Source organism: Coregonus lavaretus (assembly GCF_964263955.1).
Source record: "Coregonus lavaretus genome assembly, chromosome: 24".
Lineage (NCBI taxonomy): Eukaryota > Metazoa > Chordata > Actinopteri > Salmoniformes > Salmonidae > Coregonus > Coregonus lavaretus.
The window spans coordinates 3320957-3344910 of NC_140011.1; the positions used below are offsets into that span (position 1 = coordinate 3320957).

At 42.9% G+C, this 23954-nt stretch overlaps 1 protein-coding gene across 1 annotated transcript in view; it reads right to left on the minus strand.

Moving 5' to 3' along the window:
• LOC311099555 (protein crumbs homolog 2-like) overlaps positions 1–21373 on the minus strand; it is a gene marked incomplete at both ends in the record, with an annotated part of 34845 nt that extends 13472 nt beyond the window's left edge. Inside the window, 1 exon segment of the mRNA XM_084140254.1 lies at positions 21313–21373. Within this exon segment, the coding sequence (XP_083996380.1) occupies positions 21313–21373 (61 nt within the window).
• Between the last annotated feature and the right edge of the window lie 2581 nt (positions 21374–23954).

The window sequence follows — 23954 nt, forward strand, 5'->3', positions numbered from 1 at the left end:
CCACATCATTTTCCTTCCTCATGATGCCATCTATTTTGTGAAGTGCACCAGTCCCTCCTGCAGAAAAGGAACCCCACAGCATGATGCTGCCACCCCCGTGCTTCACGGTTGGGATGGTGATCTTCGGCTTGCAAGCAACCCCCTTTTTCCTCCAAACATAACAATGGTCGTTATGGCCAAACAGTTCTATTTTTGTTTCATCAGACCAGAGGACATTTCTCCAAAAAGTACAATCTTTGTCCCCATGTGCAGTTACAAACCATAATCTGGCTTTTTTATGGCAGTTTTGGAGCAGTGGCTTCTTCCTTACTGAGCGGCCTTTCAGGTTATGTCGATATAGGACTCGTTTTACTGTGGATATAGATACTTTTGTATCTGTTTCCTCCAGCATCTTCACAAGGTCCTTTGCTGTTGTTTTGGGATTGATTTGCACTTTTCGCACCAAAGTACTTTCATCTCTAGGAAACCGAACCCGTCTCCTTCCTGAGCGGTATGATGGCTGCGTGGTCCCATGGTGTTTATACTTGCGTACTATTGTTTGTACAGATGAACGTGGTACCTTCAGGCGTTTGGAAATTGCTCCCAAGGATGAACCAGACTTGTGGAGGTCTACAATTTTTTTTCTGAGGTCTTGGCTGATTTCTTTGGATTTTCCTATGATATCAAGCAAAGAGGCACTGAGTTTGAAGGTAGGCCTTGAAATACATCCACAAGTTCACCTCCAATTGACTCAAATTATGTCAATTAGCCTATCAGATGCTTCTAAAGCCATGACATCATTTTCTGGAATTTTCCAAGCTGTTTAAAGGCACAGTCAACTTAGTGTATGTAAACTTCTGACCCACTGGAAATGTGATACAGTGAATTATAAGTGAAATAATATGTCTGTAAACAATTTTTGGAAAGATTACTTGTGTCATGCACAAAAATGTGTGGAGTGGTTGAAAAACGAGTTTTAAAGACTCCAACCTAAGTGTATGTAAACTTTCAACTTCAACTGTATATAAATAAGGTATTTCTGTTTTTGTTTTTTTATACCTTTGTAAACATTTCTAAAACCCTATTTTCACTTTGTCATTGTGTGTAGATTGATGAGGATTTTTTTATTTATCAATCCATTTTAGAACAAGGCTGTAACGTAACAAAATGTGGAAAAAGTAAACGAATGCACAGTATAATGAGATGTTGATGCTGCTCTAGTCACACACACACACACACACACACACACACACACACACACACACACACACAGACATACAGCCAGGCAGTCAGTGGCATGAAACATTGGCAATAATTTAATTAAAGTGGTAAACATTGATAGTATACTGCATTACTGTTGCAAAAAGTTAATTGTTGGAGGTTGGTTGTGTTTCTTTGGGGCTGTTCAGCAAGTGTGAAACCTCTTTCACCCCAGTGCTGCTATAAACAAGAACACAATCAAACTTAGTGATGCAAAGAGCATCCTCTGCTAGATGAAGTCCAATAATTTGGTCAACAAAATCTCATAAACACTAGTAGGCTATAACGTATTACTATTTTGCATTCGAGTGTCACTAACATGCATTAACAATCTTGTTAGATGGTGGACAAATACCAGTGCCAACCTAGTGAACCACAACCAAAGTTAGGTCCCCCTGTGCTAATCCTGGTATGTGTATTCACCCTGACACTAAATTTCCTTTCATCTTCTCCCCCCTAATTCTAAAGGACAAGTCGTGTGGGAGAGTCCTGGAGCGACTCCAGATTTCATAGCTCCTCCCACAGCGAGACACCCGGGGCAAAATCCCCAACTAAAACTAAGAAACCCCCTGTACACAACAAGCCCATTTCCATTGGTTTTGTTTTACACAGCTAGTTTAGTGCTCATTGACAGACTGTTAACAACGGGCATCTGGGGTGACTCATGTGCTAATCTTTTCTGTCAGTCCCAAAGGGAACGAAGACCACCCCCAGACTGCAACAAATCAGTTCAACAAAAAACACCACAACGAAGTCACAAAAGATATTCCTTTGTAGCTCATAGCATCAGGACTCTCAACTGAGAGAGGAAAAAAGAGAGAGTTCCATCTAGCTAACCTTAGCCTTGTTTGTTAAGTCATTGTTATGCTAAAGTTCCAGAGAGGGAAGAGGTGTCTGGACTGAATTCCAGCCATGAACCCTTGATGGGTGGAGCAGATAAGATGGAGATCAGATGCATGGTCTGCAGGCTATCAAGTGTCCAGTCGACAGGTGAGATTTATGGGGTGGATAACTACGGGTTAGCGTGCTAAGGTAACTTCTCCAGGTCGTTAGCTTGGCTAAACTTTATCCATTACCACCCCTCTCTCTCAATTTAACACAAAAAATATTCCCACATATTCTAATCCATATTAACTACAGTACATCACGCTCTTTTGAACAATGCAGTTTGTTATATGCATGTTGTCATTGACTGCCAAGGCTTTTTCACAGATCATGTAATTATCACATAGGGATACATCCAGTACAATGATACTTGTATGATCACAATCACTATCAAAACTCAACTATGGCAGTTAATAACTTGACTGTCATCAAGTTTGAAATGGTTATGTTTTACACAGACAACTGGGAAAGAAAGAACTGCAACACTGAAAGAAAGACCTGCAGCACTGAAAGAAAGACCTGCAACACTGAAAGAAAGACCTGCAACACTGAATGCAACACTGAACGACCCCTCTCCAGCCAGACCCCTCTTCTGGCTGGGGCTTTTGGGCCCTCTGTATGTACATGGAACTGAATGGAACAGGACGCTTTTGGGAGGGGGGATTTTCTGTCCATCTATCTCCCTGCATCAGCCAATCGCGTGACCCCAGTGTGAAATCAGTCCACATTCCACAGATTGAACAGACTCCAATCCAAACGAACTCCCACCATCCCCCACCTCCACCGTCAAACCCACCATCCTAACTCCGTCCTCACATCCATCCCCTGCTCTTTGATCAGTGTTCTGTTCCAAAATTCTCATTGGAGCGGAAGATATTAACAATGAAAGGAGTAGAGAGAGAGGAAGGGAGAGATGGGGGTATATGGTGAGAGCGGGAGGAATCACTCATTTGGAGTGTGTGTGATCAATTTACCACAGGTGGACTCCAATCAAGTTGTAGAAACATCTCAAGGATGATCAATGGAAACAGGATGCACCTGAGCTCAATTTCGAGTCTCATAGCAAAGGGGCTGAATACTTATGTAAATAAGGTATTTCTGTTTTTTATTTATAATAAATTAGCAACATTTTCTAAAAACCTGTTTTCGCTTTGTCATTATGGGGTATTGTGTATAGATTGCGGAGGGAAATTTTTTTAAAAATACATTTTAGAATAAGGCTGTAACGTAACAAAATGCGGAAAAAGTATATCAGTTAGCCCTGATACTACAGAGCTTGTTTGGCATGGACTGACGTGACAACTACAGGCTGTTTGGAAAACATTCAGGGTGGTGATATATTCACTTTGGAAAGAGTGTTCTGTCTGTGATTGGGGGAGGATGTCTTTGTTACAAATCCTTGTTAAGTCCTGCGATTATTGCAAGTTATCGGCCGAGCATGGTTCTGTCCCCCAACCTAGCAGTGTGGGAATCCCGAATTTATACACCATAACATGGGGGCTATGCTTGGGACTAGGTTATTCGTAGTATGTTTTCTGAAATACAAACCTCCATTTGACAATGGAACCTCATGATAAAGTCTCTTATTGTGAGACCATCTTATCAAAGTCGGTGTTACTTTCAGGCCAAGAGAAATCCCTTGATCAGCTTGTCAGCAAGCTGAATGCTCTGTCACAACAGCCAGAGCTTACGGCTAGATCTGTAGCATGAAGACATCTACAAAAGTAAATAGCTCAGCAGCAAGCAAGCTCACCATGTGCAGTCAGTGTGCTGAACGCAGCGTCCAAAAGGTTCTAACGAGACTCAAAGAGAATCCGCAGGGTGCTTCCTGGGGTCTCTGCAGGCTATTGTGTTTTTCATTCATTCTACCGTCTAGAGCAGCCACACACACACATACTCATTCATACACATTTACACACCTGCCACCGGCAACCCTTGGATACCAGAAAGCATTTAGGAATTCCTTTCTTGCGCGTGCATATGTGCATGCACCCTACCCCCGAGTCCGGGAAAGGGACTGGTAAACACATGACTTCCACCAAAACTCCCCCGAAAAGTGTCCAGCAGATTGGGGTTGCCATGGCAGCACCAAAAGTTATGCAGGGGCCTTTGGGAGGGACAGCGACCTCTCCTGACAACCTCCTCCTCCAACTCTCCTGTCAGCGTAAGGGATGCTGGGATGGAGTGGTAGCAGCAGTGGTGGGGGTTGGGGCGGTAGTGGGGTAAGAAAGATGGAGAGAAAAGCAAAGCTGTTTCAACTCACTCTCACCTCACGCTGGGGCCCACTCAGAAGGCAGGTTGTCGCATCTAATTTTGGTTTTAACGGGTCCTTGCCTCCCTTTGAGCCTTTCCTGCATGGGGCTTTCTGTGTGTTTGTAGGAACTCAGAGGATTACAGTTCGGCTTCTGCCGGGTTTTAGCCTCCTGCATGGCAAAACCTTTTCAAGAGCAGGCAGAGTAGTATAAACTAAGTCCGTAGTATGAACTAAGTCCACCTGTTGAGGTGAAAAGTACTGTGGTAAAGAAAAAAGGGTCCTAGAATTTGGACCTCATTGCACAGAACATTTCACACCACTATGCCCATGAGCGAAACTAGCTACATTTAGGTCATTTTTTTGCATTTCAAAAGTTTAGAACCAAAACAAACAAACATTTTCATGCATTATGCTCAAAGCACTAATTATGATAATGATGATAGTCACACTAAATACGGGGTAATTACAGCTGTATAATGGAAGATTGTGATAAGATATAACAGTGTTCTTCTCTCCTAGTTAACTCAGTTTAGCCTGTAGTGAACCGGAAATGATCCCAGAGATCAGTAGAGCTATACCGTGACATAGGCTGTTCTGAATGAAATTATTTTCTAAAATGCTGAAAGAAATTCTAATGAAATGTGAACGGACTGAGTGGACAACCCTGACTTACACAATTTTTCTAATTTCACCCTTTTTTCCATGCAACCATCTTCCACTCTCCTTAGAGGCAGGTTGGACCTGACCTCGATAGCCTTTCTCTGGTCTTAATCTCTCCCAGCCAGCCAATACCATTGGTCCTCTAAACAACTGATAGCAGGATACTTGCTCAGATTACCACCAAGAGGCTCTTTGCCTGTTCTCACTTACACACACACACACACACAAACGTATGTTGACACACACACATACTATATACAGTGCCTTCAGAAAGTATTAACTTCCCTTTACTTTTTCCACATTTTGTTGTGTTACAGTTTGAAATGAAGGTTAAATTGAGATTTTGTGTCACTGATATAAACACAATACCCCATACTGTCAAAGTGGAATTATGTTTTTAGGAATGTTTACAAATTAATTAAAAATGAAAACCTGAAATGTCTTGAGTCAATAAGTATTCAACCCTTTTGTTTTCACAAGCCTAAATACGTTCAGGAGTACAAATGTGCTTAACAAGTCACATAAATTGCATGGACTTTTAAATGACTACCCCATCTCTGTACCCCACACTTACAATTATCTGCATGGTCCCTCAGTCGAGCAGTGCATTTCAAGCACAGATTCAACCACAAAGACCAGGGAGGTTTTCCGATGGTTCGCAAAGAAGGGCACCTATTGGTAGATGGGTAAAGAAAAAGCAGACATTGTATATCCCTTTGAGTATGGTGCAGTAATGAATTACACTTTGGATGGTGTATCAATACACCCAGTCACCACTACTAACTCGGTTGCCGGAGAGGAAAGAAACCACTCAGGGATTTCACTATGAGGCTATTGGTGATTTTAAAACAATTACAGAGTTTAATGGCTGTGATAGGAGATAACTGAGGATGGATCAATAACATTGTAGTTACTCCACAATACTAGCATAAATAACAGAGTGAAACGAAGGAAGCCTGTACAGAATAAAAATATTCCAAAACATGCATCCTGTTCACAATAAGGCACTAAAGTAAAACTGCAAAAAAAATGGCAAAGAAATTAACTTTATGTCCTGAATACAAAGCATTATGTTTGGGGCGAATCCAACACAACACATCACTGAGTACCACTCTTGTCACGTCTCCTCCCGTTGCTCCCCTCCGGCACTCTGATTCGCCGGTCTACTGAGCCACCGGTCTGAGTGCACCACCTCGGCAACACAGGAATGGAAACCCAACGCACCCAAATCCCCTCCAGCGCACCTGCACCTCATGATCTCATCACCACCACTATATACCTCTGGACTGTTCAGTCATTGTTGTGTATAATTGTTAGCGTCGTGTCGTTTACTCGCTCTTTGTTATTCTCTTTGTCATTGTTAAGTAAACCTTTACCTTGTTGATTCCTGCGTCTGCGTCCTGCCTCTTCGTATCCTCAGTACTCGTCACAACTCTTCATATTTTCAAGCATGGTGGTGGCTGCATCATGTTATAGGTATGCTTGTTATTGGCAAGAACTAGGGAGCTTTTTAGGATTCAAAGAAACTGAATAGAGCTAAAAGAAACTGAATAGAGCTAAGCACAGGCAAAATCCTAGAGGAAAACTTGGATCAGTCTGCTTTCCAACAGACACTGGGAGACTAATTCACCTTTCAGCAGGACAATTACCTAAAACACAAGACCAAATATACACTGGAGTTTCTTACCAAGAGGGCATTGAATGTTCCTGAGTGGCCTAGTTACAGTTTTGACTTAAATCTGCTTGAACATCTATGGCAAGACTTGAAAATGGCTGTCTAGCAATAATCAACAACAAACTTGACAGATCTTGATTGAATCTCTTGATGCTCCTGGACACATCATCAGTGATGTAACCTAGGGTCATAGGGTGTTTCAGGTCTTACAACATCAGACACCCTCACCCAGGTGACCCAGCCGAGGTTGATCAGACCCCAACTTGTGTCCAGGTTGCATTATGCTGCTCCCCATGGATCACCTCTCTTGATCCAGAGCCATCTTGAGGCTTTTTCAGCTGATTCAATGGTATTGCTGATGGCTCACCTCTGCTTCGCTCCATTGATGCCGAGTGTGCTGTACAGTAGGCTCTGTAAAGGGATTGCCCAGCAAAACCCCTGCAGCCTACCTCGATAGGCATGCACCTAGCCTTTACCAGACCAGCTCTTCCCCGGGTCACTGCTCCCACCAGGACACTGTGGCGCAGCCGAGACTCAGCCTGCAGCACGGCCTCCTCTGTTCTCCATTAGCTCCCGGTCTTGACCACTATCCCCACTTTTGGGACGCTCGACTCCCTGTTTTGCATCACTTCCCTCACCCAAGTGACCTTGAACTCCTCTTCCAGGGACTTCAGGGGCAGCCTCAGCTTGTTGCTGTTACCATAGAGGGCGATGCTGCTCAGGCTCCTGGGCAACCCCAGTCACCTTCGGAGATGGCTGCTGACCTTCCTCTCCAAGTTCTCGACAGTGGAGATGTGGACTTCATAGTTGAGCAGAGGCCAGAGTATCCTCAGGAAGATGCCATGCTGATACATCCACGCCTTGAACTTGCCGGGCAGTCCTGACGGGTTAACCGCTCTCAGCCAGCTCTCCAGCTCCTGACAGGTGGCTTGGATTGATGTTGTGTCCTTCTGGCTGCTGTTAAACACCTTGCCAAGGCTCTTCACTGGCTTTTTCGAGATGGTGGGGATCGATTGAAGAATTGGGCAAATATTGTACAATCCAGGTGTGCAATGCTCTTAGATCCTTACCCAGAAATACTCACAGCTGTAATCACTGCCAAAGGTGATTCTAACATGTATTGACTCAGGGGGTTGAATATTTATCTAATCAAGATATATTAGTGTTTTATTTTCCATAAATTCCACTTTGACATTACAGAGAAATGTGTGTAGATCATTGACAAAAACGTACAATTAAATCAATTGTAATATGACTTTGTAACACAACAAAGTGTGGAAAAGGTCAAGGGGTGTGAAAACTTTCTGAAGGCACTGCACTACGTACAGTACATGTTACATAAGAATGCCCGCATATACCCACACTTACGTATGCACACAGGTACAGTATACTCACAAGTACTATGCATGCACACGCTCTACCTCCACATAAGCATGTACACAAATACACAGCCTTGAAATACACATGCTCATACACCAGTCATGTTTCACACACACACAAACACACACACACACACACACACACACACACACACACACACACACACACACACACACACACACAGCAAGTGTAGTGCACAGATTGGCTGAAATATACCTAATTTTATTTTGTTTTTGAATGTGTATGCACCAAACAGTATAAATGGTAATAGCAGAGCAATGATTTTGAAACAGCTGAAATGTATAGACATTTTCCTAATATTTCAGACTAAAATTGCAGTAACAGTCTGTTACATTCTGGAATTGCTGGCTGCACTGAGCGTCGTAAAACTAGCTCATCCCTACCACTAAAATGAATGTACAATGTCGATAGTAAATCATACAAAAATGTTTTTTCATTTTTAACATGGCACCACAGGTCCCAGAGTGGTGCAGGGTAAATATTTTTCCTTATCTGGTAGGCTAACCTAATCAACTCCTGACCCTAGTTGTAGGGTATGACATAGTAATGAATCAATGAAAATTAAAATAAAGTGTTATAACCGGGCAATTTTTTTCTAATCAGGTCATATGTTTTTTCTTTTTTGGGGGGGGGAAACACATGGCCCTACGGAGGATGAAAACATTAAAACCTTGTCAAACTGCAGCAACCTTGTACTTGCTCATATTAATTATATTTAAACTAACAGGGGGGGTCCTTTACACAGATAAAGAGACAACTGCGATTAGACAATAGAACTAATAACATGGCTGAACTTGCTTATGAAGGGTTGCATCGTGTAGGCCTTTGCATCTGTAATTAAAAAGTAATTGTGTTGATTGATTAATTCCAGTGGCTATGGCTGCGAATATGGAGTTTTCTCCCCCGCCCCTCCGGAAACATCTTTCTCAAAGCTAAGGAACCGGATCACGTTCTGCGCATGTGTTATTTTATGCACATTACATAGCTGCTGCTCACGCTCCCCCTCCCTTTTACGTTTCTCTCTTTACTCACCCTCTTCTGAACCATGATGATGTAGCCTAACTCTCCCTCATATTTCTGAACAGCTGAAATAAAAAACCCTGTGGTGATTTGAACAAACATTCCCACATTTTTTTATTGAAGGTTATAGAATCTTCTCTGTCTGTTGTAAAGGATATTGCAGTTGCAGGAGCAGGACGCAGACCCTACACATTGCATTGGAGAAAAAACAATCAGCGTTTTGTGTGACGATGTAGGCTAATCTTTATAGTTGCTGCCATATCGTAGCGGGAGAAAATACAGGAGAAGTACAGTAGTAGTTCCTGAAAAACGTATGTAACTCCCCACTCTGTGTTTTAACCTAACTGCTACTTGGCTTCTCAATGATCATTGAAGTACCACACGAGTAGGTAACCTAGTGTTCTAGGCAGTCCGAGCAAGTGTATCCGGACCGGTAACCATAGTCTGATAATGAGCGAGTTCGTTTTGGATCGCCAGTGTGCTATTATTCCTTACCTTGTTTGTCAACTACTGCTTTAGACTGCTATTTGTGATGATAAACTTCATAGTTATGCTGCCATAACGTAGCGAGAATTGCTGAAAAAATAACTAGCCAATGTTTGCAATGATAATGAGAAAATAATCACTATTTTGACTGCCTGTATGTTTTTTTTTTCTTTATTTAACTAGGCAAGTCAGTTAAGAACAAATTCTTATTTACAATGACAGCCTACACCAGCCAAACCCAGACGACCTGGACAGTGTTTCCTCCAACACATTGGTGCGGCTGGCTTCCGGGTTAAGCGAGCAGTGTGTCAACAAGCAGTGCAGCTTGGCAGGGTCGTGTTTTGGAGGACGCATGGCTCTCGACCTTCGCCTCTCCCGAGTTTGTAGGTGAGTTGCAGCGATGGGACAAGACTGTAACTACCAATTGGATATGACAAAAAAGGGGTAAAAGTACAAATAAAAAAAATATGGTTAATATAGCTATTACAGTGAGGGAAAAAAGTATTTGATCCCCAACTGATTTTGTACGTTTGCCCACTGACAAAGAAATGATCAGTCTATAATTTTAATGGTAGGTTTATTTGAACAGTGAGAGACAGAATAACAACAAAAAAATCCAGAAAAACGCATGTCAAAAATGTTATGAATTGATTTGCATTTTAATGAGGGAAATAAGTATTTGACCCCTCTGCAAAACATGACTTAGTACTTGGTGGCAAAACCCTTGTTGGCAATCACAGAGGTCAGACGTTTCTTGTAGTTGGCCACCAGGTTTGCACAAATCTTAGCAGGGATTTTGTCAAACTCCTCTTTGCAGATCTTCTCCAAGTCATTAAGGTTTCGAGGCTGACGTTTGGCAACTCGAAACTTCAGCTCCCTCCACAGATTTTCAATGGGATTAAGGTCTGGAGACTGGCTAGGCCACTCCAGGACCTTAATGTGCTTCTTCTTGAGCCACTCCTTTGTTGCCTTGGCCGTGTGTTTTGGGTCATTGTCATGCTGGAATACCCATCCACGACCCATTTTCAATGCCCTGGCTGAGGGAAGGAGGTTCTCACCCAAGATTTGATGGTACATGGCCCCGTCCATCGTCCCTTTGATGTGGTGAAGTTGTCCTGTCCCCTTAGCAGAAAAACACCCCCAAAGCATAATGTTTCCACCTCCATGTTTGACGGTGGGGATGGTGTTCTTGGGGTCATAGGCAGCAATCCATGCCAAAGAGCTCCATTTTGGTCTCATCTGACCACAACACTTTCACCCAGTTCTCCTCTGAATCATTCAGAAGTTAATTGGCAAACTTCAGACGGGCATGTATATGTGCTTTCTTGAGCAGGGGCGCTTCAGGATTTCAATCCTTCACGGCGTAGTGTGTTACCAATTGTTTTCTTGGTGACATTGGTCCCAGCTGCCTTGAGATCATTGACAATATCCTCCCGTGTAGTTCTGGGCTGATTCCTCACCGTTCTGATGATCGCTTCCGCATTGTCTCCGTGCTGCTGTGCTGTTTGTTGCTACTTGGCTACCTGCCAAACTATTCACGTTTTACTTTTAATAAACGTTTAATCAATCTCTGTGTTCAACAAATTTACCAACTTTTTAGTTTTGTCCTCACTCATCTTTTTTCGTTAAACTTTTTCACCCCGGACGTTTTATCCCGATACAGAAGAGTCATTTTCCTGTGCGTTTTTGCTGCCAACCTTACTTTATTTTCCTTTTTTCCATCGCAACTTTTTTCCCTTATTCAACTTTTTCACTCCGTACGCTTTATCTGGACATGGTTCGTCAACATCTTCAACAGCCGAAGCTAAGTAGTAACATTAACATGATGTCTTCTAATTGCAGTCGCTGTACTCATAATATACAGGAGAACGATCGCCTTACGGCGAAAATAGCTGTGCTACAAGCCCAGCTTCAGACGCAATCGTTAGGCAAGGGTAATCTCAGTGTAGGAAAGGAAGAAACAGCGTCTGTGCCACCAGTAAGTACAGATAGTAACGTTAGTATAAATCCCCCCGCACAGTCCCCGCAGCCGGACAACTTTCTCATGGCTTCTGGAGGGAAATACTGTTGGAATGCTCAACCGGCGTCGCTCATTCAGCCGACAGAAACTTTCAACCGGTTTTCCCCATTATGTAGCGAGTCGGAGTCTGAGTCTGAGTCTTCTCTTGTCTCTACTCCTCCCGTTACGGGGTCTGAGACGCCGAAGGCTCCCACCATTAGCTCTGACAAATTGAAAACCCTAGTCATTGGCGACTCCATTACCCGCAGTATTAGACTTAAAACGAATCACCCAGCGATCATACACTGTTTACCAGGGGGCAGGGCTACCGACGTTAAGGCTAATCTAAAGATGGTGCTGGCTAAAGCTAAAACTGGCGAGTGTAGAGAGTATAGAGATATTGTTATCCACGTCGGCACCAACGATGTTAGGATGAGACAGTCAGAGGTCACCAAGTGCAACATAGCTTCAGCGTGTAAATCAGCTAGAAAGATGTGTCGGCATCGAGTAATTGTCTCTGGCCCCCTCCCAGTTAGGGGAAGTGACGAGCTCTACAGCAGAGTCTCAGCACTCAATCGCTGGTTGAAAACTGTTTTCTGCCCCTCCCAAAAGATAGAATTTGTGGATAATTGGCCCTCTTTCTGGGACTCACCCACAAACAGGATCAAGCCTGACCTGCTGAGGAGTGACGGACTCCATCCTAGCTGGAGGGGTGCTCTCCTCTTATCTACCAACATAGATAGGGCTCTAACTCCTCTAGCCCCACAGTGAAATAGGGTGCAGGCCAGGCAGCAGGCTGTTAGCCAACCTGCCAGCTTAGTGGAGTCTGCCAATAGCACAGTCAGTGTAGTCAGCTCAGCCATACCCATTGAGACTGTGTCTGTGCCTCGACCTAGGTTGGGCAAAACTAAACATGGCGGTGTTCACCCTAGCAATCTTATTAGGATAAAGACCTCCTCCATTCCTGCCATTATTGAAAGAGATCGTGATACCTCACATCTCAAAATAGGGTTACTTAATGTTAGATCCCTCACTTCAAAGGCAGTCATAGTCAATGAACTAATCACTGATCATAATCTTGATGTGATTGGCCTGACTGAAACATGGCTTAAGCCTGATGAATTTGCTGTGTTAAATGAGGCCTCACCTCCTGGTTACACTAGTGACCATATTCCCCGTGCATCCCGCAAAGGCGGAGGTGTTGCTAACATTTACGATAGCAAATTTCAATTTACAAAAAAAAAAATGGCGTTTTCATCTTTTGAGCTTCTAGTCATGAAATCTATGCAGCCTACTCAATCACTTTTTATAGCTACTGTTTACAGGCCTCCTGGGCCATATACAGCGTTCCTCTCTGAGTTTCCTGAATTCCTATCAGACCTTGTAGTCATAGCAGATCATATTCTAATTTTTGGTGATTTTAATATTCACATGGAGAAGTCCACAGACCCACTCCAAAAGTCTTTCGGAGCCATCATCGACTCAGTGGGTTTTGTCCAACATGTCTCTGGACCTACTCACTGCCACAGTCATACTCTGGACCTAGTTTTGTCCCATGGAATAAATGTTGTAGATCTTAATGTTTTTCCACAAAATCCTGGACTATCGGACCACCATTTTATTACGTTTGCAATCGCAACAAATAATCTGCTCAGACCCCAACCAAGGAGCATCAAAAGTCGTGCTATAAATTCTCAGACAACACAAAAATTCCTTGATGCCCTTCCAGACTCCTTCTGCCTACCCAAGGACGTCAGAGGACAAAAATCAGTTAACCACTTAACTGAGGAACTCAATTTAACCTTGCGCAATACCCTAGATGCAGTTGCACCCCTAAAAACGAAAAACATTTGTCATAAGAAACTAGCTCCCTGGTATACAGAAAATACCCGAGCTTTGAAGCAAGCTTCCAGGAAATTGGAACGGAAATGGCGCCACACCAAACTGGAAGTCTTCCGACTAGCTTGGAAAGACAGTACCGTGCAGTACCGAAGAGCCCTCACTGCTGCTCGATCATCCTACTTTTCCAACTTAATCGAGGAAAATAAGAACAATCCAAAATTTATTTTTGATACTGTTGCAAAGCTAACTAAAAAGCAGCATTCCCCAAGAGAGGATGGCTTTCACTTCAGCAGTAATAAATTCATGAACTTCTTTGAGGAAAAGATCATGACCATTAGAAAGCAAATTACGGACTCCTCTTTGAATCTGCGTATTCCTCCAGGGCTTAGCTGTCCTGGATCTGCACAGCTCTGCGAGGGCCTGGGATCGGGAGAGACACTTAAGTGTTTTAGTACTATATCTCTTGACACAATGATGAAAATAATCATGGCTTCTAAACCTTCAAGCTGCATACTGGATCCTATTCCTACTAAACTGCTGAAGGAGCTGCTTCCTGTGCTTGGCCCTCCTATGTTGAACATAATAAACAGCTCTCTATCCACCGGATGTGTACCAAACTCACTAAAAGTGGCAGTGATAAAGCCTCTCTTGAAAAAGCCAAACCTTGACCCGGAAAATATAAAAAACTATCGGCCTATATCGAATCTTCCATTCCTCTCAAAAATTTTAGAAAAAGCTGTTGCGCAGCAACTCACTGCCTTTCTGAAGACAAACAATGTATACGAAATGCTTCAGTCTGGTTTTAGACCCCATCATAGCACTGAGACTGCACTTGTGAAGGTGGTAAATGACCTTTTAATGGCATCAGACCGAGGCTCTGCATCTGTCCTCATGCTACTAGACCTTAGTGCTGCCTTTGACACCATCGATCACCACATTCTTTTGGAGAGACTGGAAACCCAAATTGGTCTACACGGACAAGTTCTGGCCTGGTTTAGATCTTACCTGTCGGAAAGATATCAGTTTGTCTCTGTGAATGGTCTGTCCTCCGACAAATCAACTGTACATTTCGGTGTTCCTCAAGGTTCCGTTTTAGGACCACTATTGTTTTCACTATATATTTTACCTCTTGGGGATGTTATTCGAAAACATAATGTTAACTTTCACTGCTATGCGGATGACACACAGCTGTACATTTCAATGAAACATGGTGAAGCCCCAAAATTGCCCTCGCTAGAAGCCTGTGTTTCAGACATAAGGAAGTGGATGGCTGAAAACTTTCTACTTTTAAACTCGGACAAAACAGAGATGCTTGTTCTAGGTCCCAAGAAACAAAGAGATCTTCTGTTAAATCTGACAATTCATCTTGATGGTTGTAAAGTCGTCTCAAATAAAACTGTGAAGGACCTCGGCGTTACTCTTGACCCTGATCTCTCTTTTGACGAACATATCAAGACTGTTTCAAGGACAGCTTTTTTCCATCTACGTAACATTGCAAAAATCAGAAATTTTCTGTCCAAAAATGATGCAGAAAAATTAATCCATGCATTTGTTACTTCTAGGTTAGACTACTGCAATGCTCTACTTTCCGGCTACCCGGATAAAGCACTAAATAAACTTCAGTTAGTGCTAAATACGGCTGCTAGAATCCTGACTAGAACCAAGAAATTTGATCATATTACTCCAGTGCTAGCTTCCCTACACTGGCTTCCTGTTAAGGCAAGGGCTGATTTCAAGGTTTTACTGTTAACCTATAAAGCGTTACATGGGCTTGCTCCTACCTATCTTTCCGAGTTGGTCCTGCCGTACATACCAATACGTACGCTACGGTCACAAGACGCAGGCCTCCTAATTGTCCCTAGAATTTCTAAGCAAACAGCGGGAGGCAGGGCTTTCTCCTATAGATCTCCATTTTTATGGAACAGTCTGCCTACCCATGTGAGAGACACAGACTCGGTCTCAACCTTTAAGTCTTTACTGAAGACTTATCTCTTCAGTAGGTCATATGATTGAGTGTAGTCTGGCCCAGGAGTGTGAAGGTGAACGGAAAGGCTCTGGAGCAACGAACAGCCCTTGCTGTCTCTGCCAGGCCGGTTCCCCTCTCTCCACTGGGGTTCTCTGCCTCTAACCCTGTTACAGGGGCTGAGTCACTGGCTTGCTGGTGCTCTTTCATGCCATCCCTAGGAGGGGTGCGTCACTTGAGTGGGTTGAGTTACTGACGTGATCTTCCTGTCTGGGTTGGCGCCCCCCCTTGGTTTGTGCTGTGGTGGAGACCTCTGTGGGCTATACTCGGCCTTGTCTCAGGATTGTAAGTTGGTGGTTGAGGATATCCCTCTAGTGGTGCGGGGGCTGTGCTTTGGCAGAGTGGGTGGGGTTATATCCTTCCTGTTTGGCCCTGTCCGGGGGTTTCTTCGGATGGGGCCACAGTGTCTCCGGACCGCTCCTGTCTCAGCCTCCAGTATTTATGCTGCAGTAGTTTATGTGTCGGGGGGCTGGGGTTAGTTGGTTATACCTGGAGTACTTCTCCTGTCTTATCCAGTGTCCTGTGTGAATTTAAGTATGCTCTCTCTAATTCTCTCGTTCTCTCTTTCTCTCTGAGAACCTGAGCCCTAGGACCATACGTCAGGACTACCGGGCATGATGACACCTTGCTGTCCCCAGTCCGCCTGGCCTTGCTGCTATTCCAGTTTCAACTGTTCTGCCTGCGGTTATGAAACCCCTACCTGTCCCAGACCTGCTGTTTTCAACTCTTAATGATCGGCTATGAAAAGCCAACTGAGAGACCTGAGCCCTAGGACCATACGTCGGGTCTACCGGCCGTGGTGACTCCTTGCTGTCCCCAGTCCGCCTGGCCTTGCTGCTATTCCAGTTTCAACTGTTCTGCCTGCGGTTATGGAACCCCTACCTGTCCCAGACCTGCTGTTTTCAACTCTTAATGATCGGCTATGAAAAGCCAACTGAGATTTATTCCTGATTATTATTTGACCATGCTTGTCACTTATGAACATTTTTGAACATCTTGGCATGGTTCTGTTATAATCTCCACCCGGCACAGCCAGAAGAGGACTGGCCACCCCTCATAGCCTGGTTCCTCTCTAGGTTTCTTCCTAGGTTTTGGCCTTTCTAGGGAGTTTTTCCTAGCCACCGTGCTTCTACACCTGCATTACTAGCTGTTTGGGGTTTTAGGCTGGGTTTCTGTACAGCACTTCGAGATATTAGCTGATGTAAGAAGGGCTATATAAAATAAAATTGATTGATTGATCATTGCAACTCCACGAGGTGAGATCTTGCATGTAGCCCCAGGCCGAGGGAGATTGACAGTTCTTTTGTGTTTCTTCCATTTGCAAATAATCGCACCAACTGTTGTCACCTTCACACCAAGCTGCTTGGCGATGGTCTTGTAGCCCATTCCAGCCTTGTGTAGGTCTACAATCTTGTCCCTGACATCCTCGGAGAGCTCTTTGGTCTTGGCTATGGTGGAGAGTTTGGAATCTGATTGATTAATTGCTTCTGTGGACAGGTGTATTTTATACAGGTAACGAGCTGAGATTAGGAGCACACTCGAGTGCTCCTAATCTCAGCTCGTTACCTGTATAAAAGACACCTGGGAGCCAGAAATCTTTCTGATTGAGAGGGGGACAAATACTTATTTCCCTCATTAAAATGCAAATCAATTTATAACATTTTTGACATGCGTTTTTCTGGATATTTTGTTGTTATTCTGTCTCACTGTTCAAATAAACCTACCATTAAAATTATTGACTGATAATTTATTTGTCAGTGGGCAAACGTACAAAATCAGCAGGGGATCAAATACTTTTTTCCCTCACTGTATGTGATCCATTTTAGTCCGATTAATATTTTAAGGCATATTGTGGTTATGCAACATTGCAATGTTGACGCATGGTTAATTTTCATACATTTCGAACCTATAGCATTAATTATTCAAATCGACCAAACATTAAATGATGTCTGATAGTACATTTGTTGAAAGCAACAAGCATTACAAACCAGAAACATGGAGATAAGACAGATAGATTTTGTGCACTTCTCACCAGCTGTTACTTCTGTCCCAAGGCTGTGTTACTCCCGCCCCGCCGGCAGGTACAAAAGTAATGTTGGGGTAATTCTGCTGTCGGTCTATTTAACTAAAATACCTTAGGAATGAAATTACAGTTGCTAATGGTAGAGGACATACATAACTTGTTTGTCATCAAATATGGTGTGTCTAGCTCTATCGATCTCTGAGTAATTAGGAAAAAAACTAAAAGTCTTTCTTTTGTCCCGGTTCTCCCCTACTAGTATTATTATATAGTAGTAGTGTGGTAGTAGGCCTAATCGTTCATTTTTGATAGGCTAATGTTACATGATGAAGCAACTCTGTACTTTTGTCTTGAAGCTAAAATGTAATGAGTGTAGCCTACAGACGAGAAAAGAAACCCTTTGTTGTCTGCACAAGCTTGTGAATTGTTGCATTATTCAAGAGTGTAATGTGGTTTGGTTCCATTTTACAAATGTGTAATATGGTTAAGATGAAAAGTCACTTGCATAGTTGAAGCATGCTGGCTAGTGTCTATACTGGGATATTTTATTGGGATATTTACAATAAATTTCCATTGCCAAGCGCCGAACCCTCTTTCGTAAACATGACCTTCCATTGCTAATGTGAATTGAAAAGTTAATGTACATTAATGTTTATATTATATATAAATGTTGTCGCACTTCCTCTCCTTCAACTTTCGTGATGAAGAAAAACTCCTTAGTTGCTGAGTCTGAGCAATGTACTGGTTGGTTTGCCACAATCCTGCATCTAATGTGGATCTTCCTGGAGATCACCCTGATTGTAATCTTAATCTGCTCTATTTGGGTCTAATCCCAACCCCATTTCAATTGGCAATTTACTCCGTCTGGGTAGTCCATGTGCACTTTCTGCAGACTTTCTAGGACTGCTCTATGGTACTGAGATGTCTGGAAAGTCATTGACAAGGTATCCTGATGAAGACCATGTCGGTTGAAATGTTGTAGTTGGGTCACACAGCTTCAATAAAAGGTCACATTCAAGGTCTTTTCAAGGTCCCTGTATGAATCAGTTGCAAAGTGAGGTTAGGACATATGACATATGGCTGTATTTTTCTATCCTGGTTCTATAGACCTCATGGGAGAGTCTGTTGTGTAGGCAAAGGAAAGGTGTACTGTTGCTACCTCGCTTTCCAACCAAGATGCATGAATAAAGGAGCCAATTAGGAACAGGAAAAACAGGGTTCCTCGTTAGGGTTTCCTGGCAGTTTGAAAATGCATGGTTTTTCCTCAACTTCTATCCCCTCCTCTCCTCTCTTATCACCTATCTACTGCCCTCCTTCCCCGAAAGACAACGAACAGTCAACTACTTCTCTCCCTCCTGTCTCATCTCCTCTCCTGATGCCCCTATACAGTAGGCTACATCTCCTTTCATCTTCTGATCATTTTTCACCCAACTGCTATCCTCTACCTAGACCTACCTTTCCTCTCATCTACCTCTCCTATCTTTTCCTGTCAATTTTCCCCAACTCTTTTCACTTCCCTTAAGTTCAAACAGACAGTGGAGAATGTCAACAGGCTCCAGCGCAGCAGCCAGCCCTCCTGTATCAGATGTCACCAATGGCGTACCACACAGCCCCGCAGCCCCTAAGGTGGGGGAGCCCACTGGCTCTGGGGGTTTGGCTTATTGCTTATTGTTAAACAAATCACTTCAAAAAGTAGGTTACCTGCGCATGTTCGTCCACTCCAAAAATAATTCCAGCATCCAAACAGTGCACTGTGCATTCATGCCATTTGATGAATGGAAAGAGACATCTGTTACAAAACATCAAAAAGTGTAATGACATTCGGCGATTGTTATTGGCTCTACACTCTTGTACCCTGAATTGATGCGTCTTGCTAACAAACATTTTTGTAGGAAGAATAGTTGGGATACCTGAAAAGCGGCTGAGAAATGGGAGTGTCCCGGGATGACAAGTGCAGCCACATGGGGAAAAAATTGTTTAAACCATGACACAGAGGTGGGGGTGTTCGTTTAATTTGATATAAGCTTTTATTTTAATATTTACCACTGTAGCGGTACAAATAGAATTTTAAACAAATTAAATTAGCATTGTTTAGAGACCTTTTCATTTAGGGTGGACTCATGTCTCATTCAGAGGGTCTGATACCCTCCTGGGCCCCCTGTTATTCCTCCTCTGGATGGTGGAAGTTTTTAAAGAGCCTGTGATTTCTGACCACTCTCCTTTTTGTCTGGAACTGGGAATTAGAAGTATCTCCTTCCCCCCCCCTAAAAAAAAGGAGGTCCTAGACGGGTCATTTCTGGTGATGGTGGTGGTTCCAGAGAGTGAGAGCAAGTGGCTGTGGCTAAAAAGCAAACAAAACACTAGGGGGTCCCACACTCTGAGTGGGTGGAACCGTGCATTGAGAGTTATCATGCTATGTAGCAACATGCTAAGCGCTAACTCCAATACTTTGGCAATTAAATCAAAGCTCAATGGCTCCATTCAAACACATTATTTTGTGCTTTTCTTGAGATTGTTTGCGACCTCATTATCTCCATTAATTCCCTCGCCTCTCAATGCAGTTTCTCATCAGTGAGCTAACTATTGGCTGCCCTGTCTCCGCATGCATGCATGATTTGATTTGGACCCCTGCCTTTGCTGCTGAACTATAGACTAGTGAACTGGGAAAGAGTGGGATATTGACAGGGATAGGTTAACTAAACTCCTGTGCTAGATTCAGTTTTCCTCAATGAGACAAAATGCTGTGCATTTTAGGATTCGTTTTAATGATACAAGAAGTATTGATTTCTTAAGTCTTTTCACTCTAATCACTATTATCTTGAACTTTGTGTTATTATTAATATGACATTTTCATCAAGCTCCTGATTTGAATACGCTCCAGATAAGATATGAATCCAACTGGGTCCCACATCATCAAAGCAAACAATGTTGCTCAAAGTGATTTGACTAAAATGCTAATATTTTCCAATAATGCCCTGGAAATTAGTCTGAGAGCCCGTTGTCATGGTTATGAGCAATAATGAACACGTAGCCACCTACCCACCCCTGCTCTGTCTGTTTCAGACTCCCCTCCCAGATGGGGGTGAAGTGGGGCTGTGTGGGGAAAAATAGGTCAAACGCAGCCAAGCCTCTCCCTGAGAACCACTCCTGTACCACTCACCGAACAGCAATTCTCAAAACACAAGGAGACAAGGGGGAATTCTTGGGGCCACTTGTTGTAAAGAGTTAGAGGTACAAGCCTCAGTTGAAACCATGGGGAAAAAATGGGAATTCTTCATGCAAACCAATGCCAAGGAGAGTCAAAAACCAGAGGCACAGTGGATTTGTGATAAGAGAAGAACATAATGTTTCGAAACTGTGGGAATTAGCATTTTAGTTTCTTGTGATGTTGAATACAATATATATTTGGGAATACATTTATTTAAAGCAGAATACTGGTAGTAAAGCAACTGCATTTGTCAATATATGTAAAATAATAATAATATATATATATATATTTGTGAACTTTTTTTGTTGGCATTTCTGATTAAATTACTTAAGATGTTTACTCGCTTGCTTCAATAAATCTGTCCATGCAACCTGTTGCCTTTACAGCAAAGGGGATTGCGAGCCGCCCACAACAATTGGCAAGTGGCGCACTTGTTCCTCTGTAAGGGCTTACACCCCATAGTACCTTATACCCCTGCCATACCTTCCCTTCACATTTAAAATGTTCTCCAAATTACACTACAGAATATCATTTTTGCACTATGATACATCACACCCCGTCCCGTAACATCGTGTCGATCACTTGCAATGAGAGGCTTACCCCATTTGAATATCATCATGGTCAGCAGCAACATTTTGAGATTAACCTTCCCGAACTCCATGGTGAAACAAGTGACCCGTGACTTAAATAAGTAAAAAAGAAAAATATAATGAAAAAAAGTATTCACTCCAGAAGCATTCCCTTGGTGAGTCCCTTGGAGTCCCTTGGTGTTGCCCTGCTCTGCTGTTGGCATGCTACAGGTTGCCCATGCTTTGTCTGTAATGAGAGCAACAGCCTGAAGACACAGCCTGGCCAGAGTGAGAGAGTCTAATCAGCCATTGAGAGAGAGAGAGAGAGAGAGAGAGCGAGGGGACAGGAAAACAAGGCATGGATCAGTTGACAAGGGGTGGATTCTCACACCGCCCCTCTTGCCCCACCTCACCCTACCCCTCCTTTTTTTGTTATGAACAGCTACTGGATAAACCCTATTCTTGGGAAAACATAAAAAATAGAACTGGTTAGGTGTTAATAGCAATTATTAATGATTTGATTTCCTTGACTTTGTAACTTTTTTTCTAATTTGGCACACAGAAACTACAGGCCATGAGTAACTTGGTCAGAAAGAATGGCAGTGATTGGCTGCTGTTATAAGCAATTTCGCCTCATATCCGTCACCCAGTTTGACCTAGAGAATTGAAACTTTGTATACAGATGTCTTTCCTCATGCTGAACAAATTTGCCTCAAGGACCCATAAGGTCCGTCAGGATAAATTTTCCTACAGCTTGAACATTTTTTGGAAACCTTTGAAAAAGTTAGCCCCATGGTCATCACTTAACTTTTTTGTGAAAAGCTAAGGGATTGGTTGAGAGATGGCTGAGTTATTGATACAGTTGAAGTCTGAAGTTTACATACACCTTAGCCAAATTCATTTAAACTCAGTTTTTCACAATTCCTGACATTCAATCCTAGTAAAAATAAACTGTCTTAGGTCAGTTAGGATCACCACTTTATTTTAAGAATGTAAAATGTCAGAAGTACAGAGAATTATTTATTTCAGCTTTTATTTCTTTCATCACATTCCCAGTGGGTCAGAGGTTTACATGCACTCAAATAGTATTTGGTAGCATTGCCTTCAAATTTTTTAACTTGAGTCAAACGTTTCGGGTAGCCTTTCACAAGCTTCCCACAATAAGTTGGGTGAATTTTGGCCCATTCCTCCTGACAGAGCTGGTGTAACTGAGTCAGGTTTGTAGGCCTCCTTGCTCGCCCACGCTTTTTCAGTTCTGCCCACACATTTTCTATAGGATTGAGGTCAGGGCTTTGTGATGGCCACTCCAATACCTTGACTTTGTTGTCCTTAAGCCATTTTGCCAGAACTTTGGAAGTATGCTTGGGGTCATTGTCCATTTGGAAGACCCAATTGCGACCAAGCTTTAACTTCCTGACTGATATCTTGAGATGTTGCTTGAATATATCCACATAATTTTCCTTCCTCATGATGCCATCTATTTTGTGAAGTGCACCAGTCCGTCCCGCAGCAAAGCACCCCCACAGCATGATGCTGCCACCCCTGTGCTTCACGGTTGGGATGGTGTTCTTCGGTTTGCAAGCAACCCCCTTTTTCCTCCAAACATAACGATGGTCATTATGGCCAAACAGTTCTATTTTTGTTTCATCAGACCAGAGGACATTTCTCCAAAAAGTACGATCTTTGTCCCCATGTGCAGTTGCAAACCGTAGTCTGGCTTTTGGAGCAGTGGCTTCTTCCTTGCTGAGCGGCCTTTCAGGTTATGTCGATATAGGACTTGTTTTACTGTGGATATAGATACTTTTATACCTGTTTCCTCCAGCATCTTCACAAGGTCCTTTGCTGTTGTTCTGGGATTGATTTGCACTTTTCGCACCAAAGTTCGTTCATCTCTAGGAGACAGAACGCGTCTCTTTCCTGAACGGTATGACAGCTACGTGGTCCCATTGTGTTTATACTTGCGTACTATTGTTTGTACAGATGAACGTGGTACCTTCAGGCGTTTGGAAATTGCTCCCAAGGATGAACCAGACTTGTGGAGGTCTACAATTCTTTTTCTGAGGTCTTGGCTGATTTCTTTGGATTTTCCCATGATGTCAAGCAAAGAGGCACTGAGTTTGAAGGTAGGCCTTGAAATACATCCACAGGTACACCTCCAATTGACTCAAATTATGTCAATTAGCCTATCAGAAGCTTCTAAAGCCAGGAATCTTCCAAGCTGTTTAAAGGCACAGTTAACTTAGTGTATGTAAACTTCTGACCACTGGAATTGTGATACAGTGAATTATAAGTGAAATAATCTGTCTGTAAACAATTGTTAAATACTTGTGTCATGCACAAAGTAGATGTCCTAACCGACTTGCCAAAACTATAGTTTGTTAAAAATAAATTTGTGGAGTGGTTGAAAAACGAGTTTTAATGACTCCAACCTAAGTCTATATAAACTTCCGACTTCAACTGTACATCAGGAAAACGTAAGTGTCTATTTATTGAATCCTTTGTAAATCCACTCCAAAATAGCCTATCACAATGGCCACCTGGTGGCTGTGGTGGCCGTTATTCTATTCCGCCACAGACAGACAATGTATTTTCATTAATATCTGCTGAACCAATCATGATATCTGCTGAACCAATCATGACTACACAGAACAGGTGATGTCTAATAGACATTGT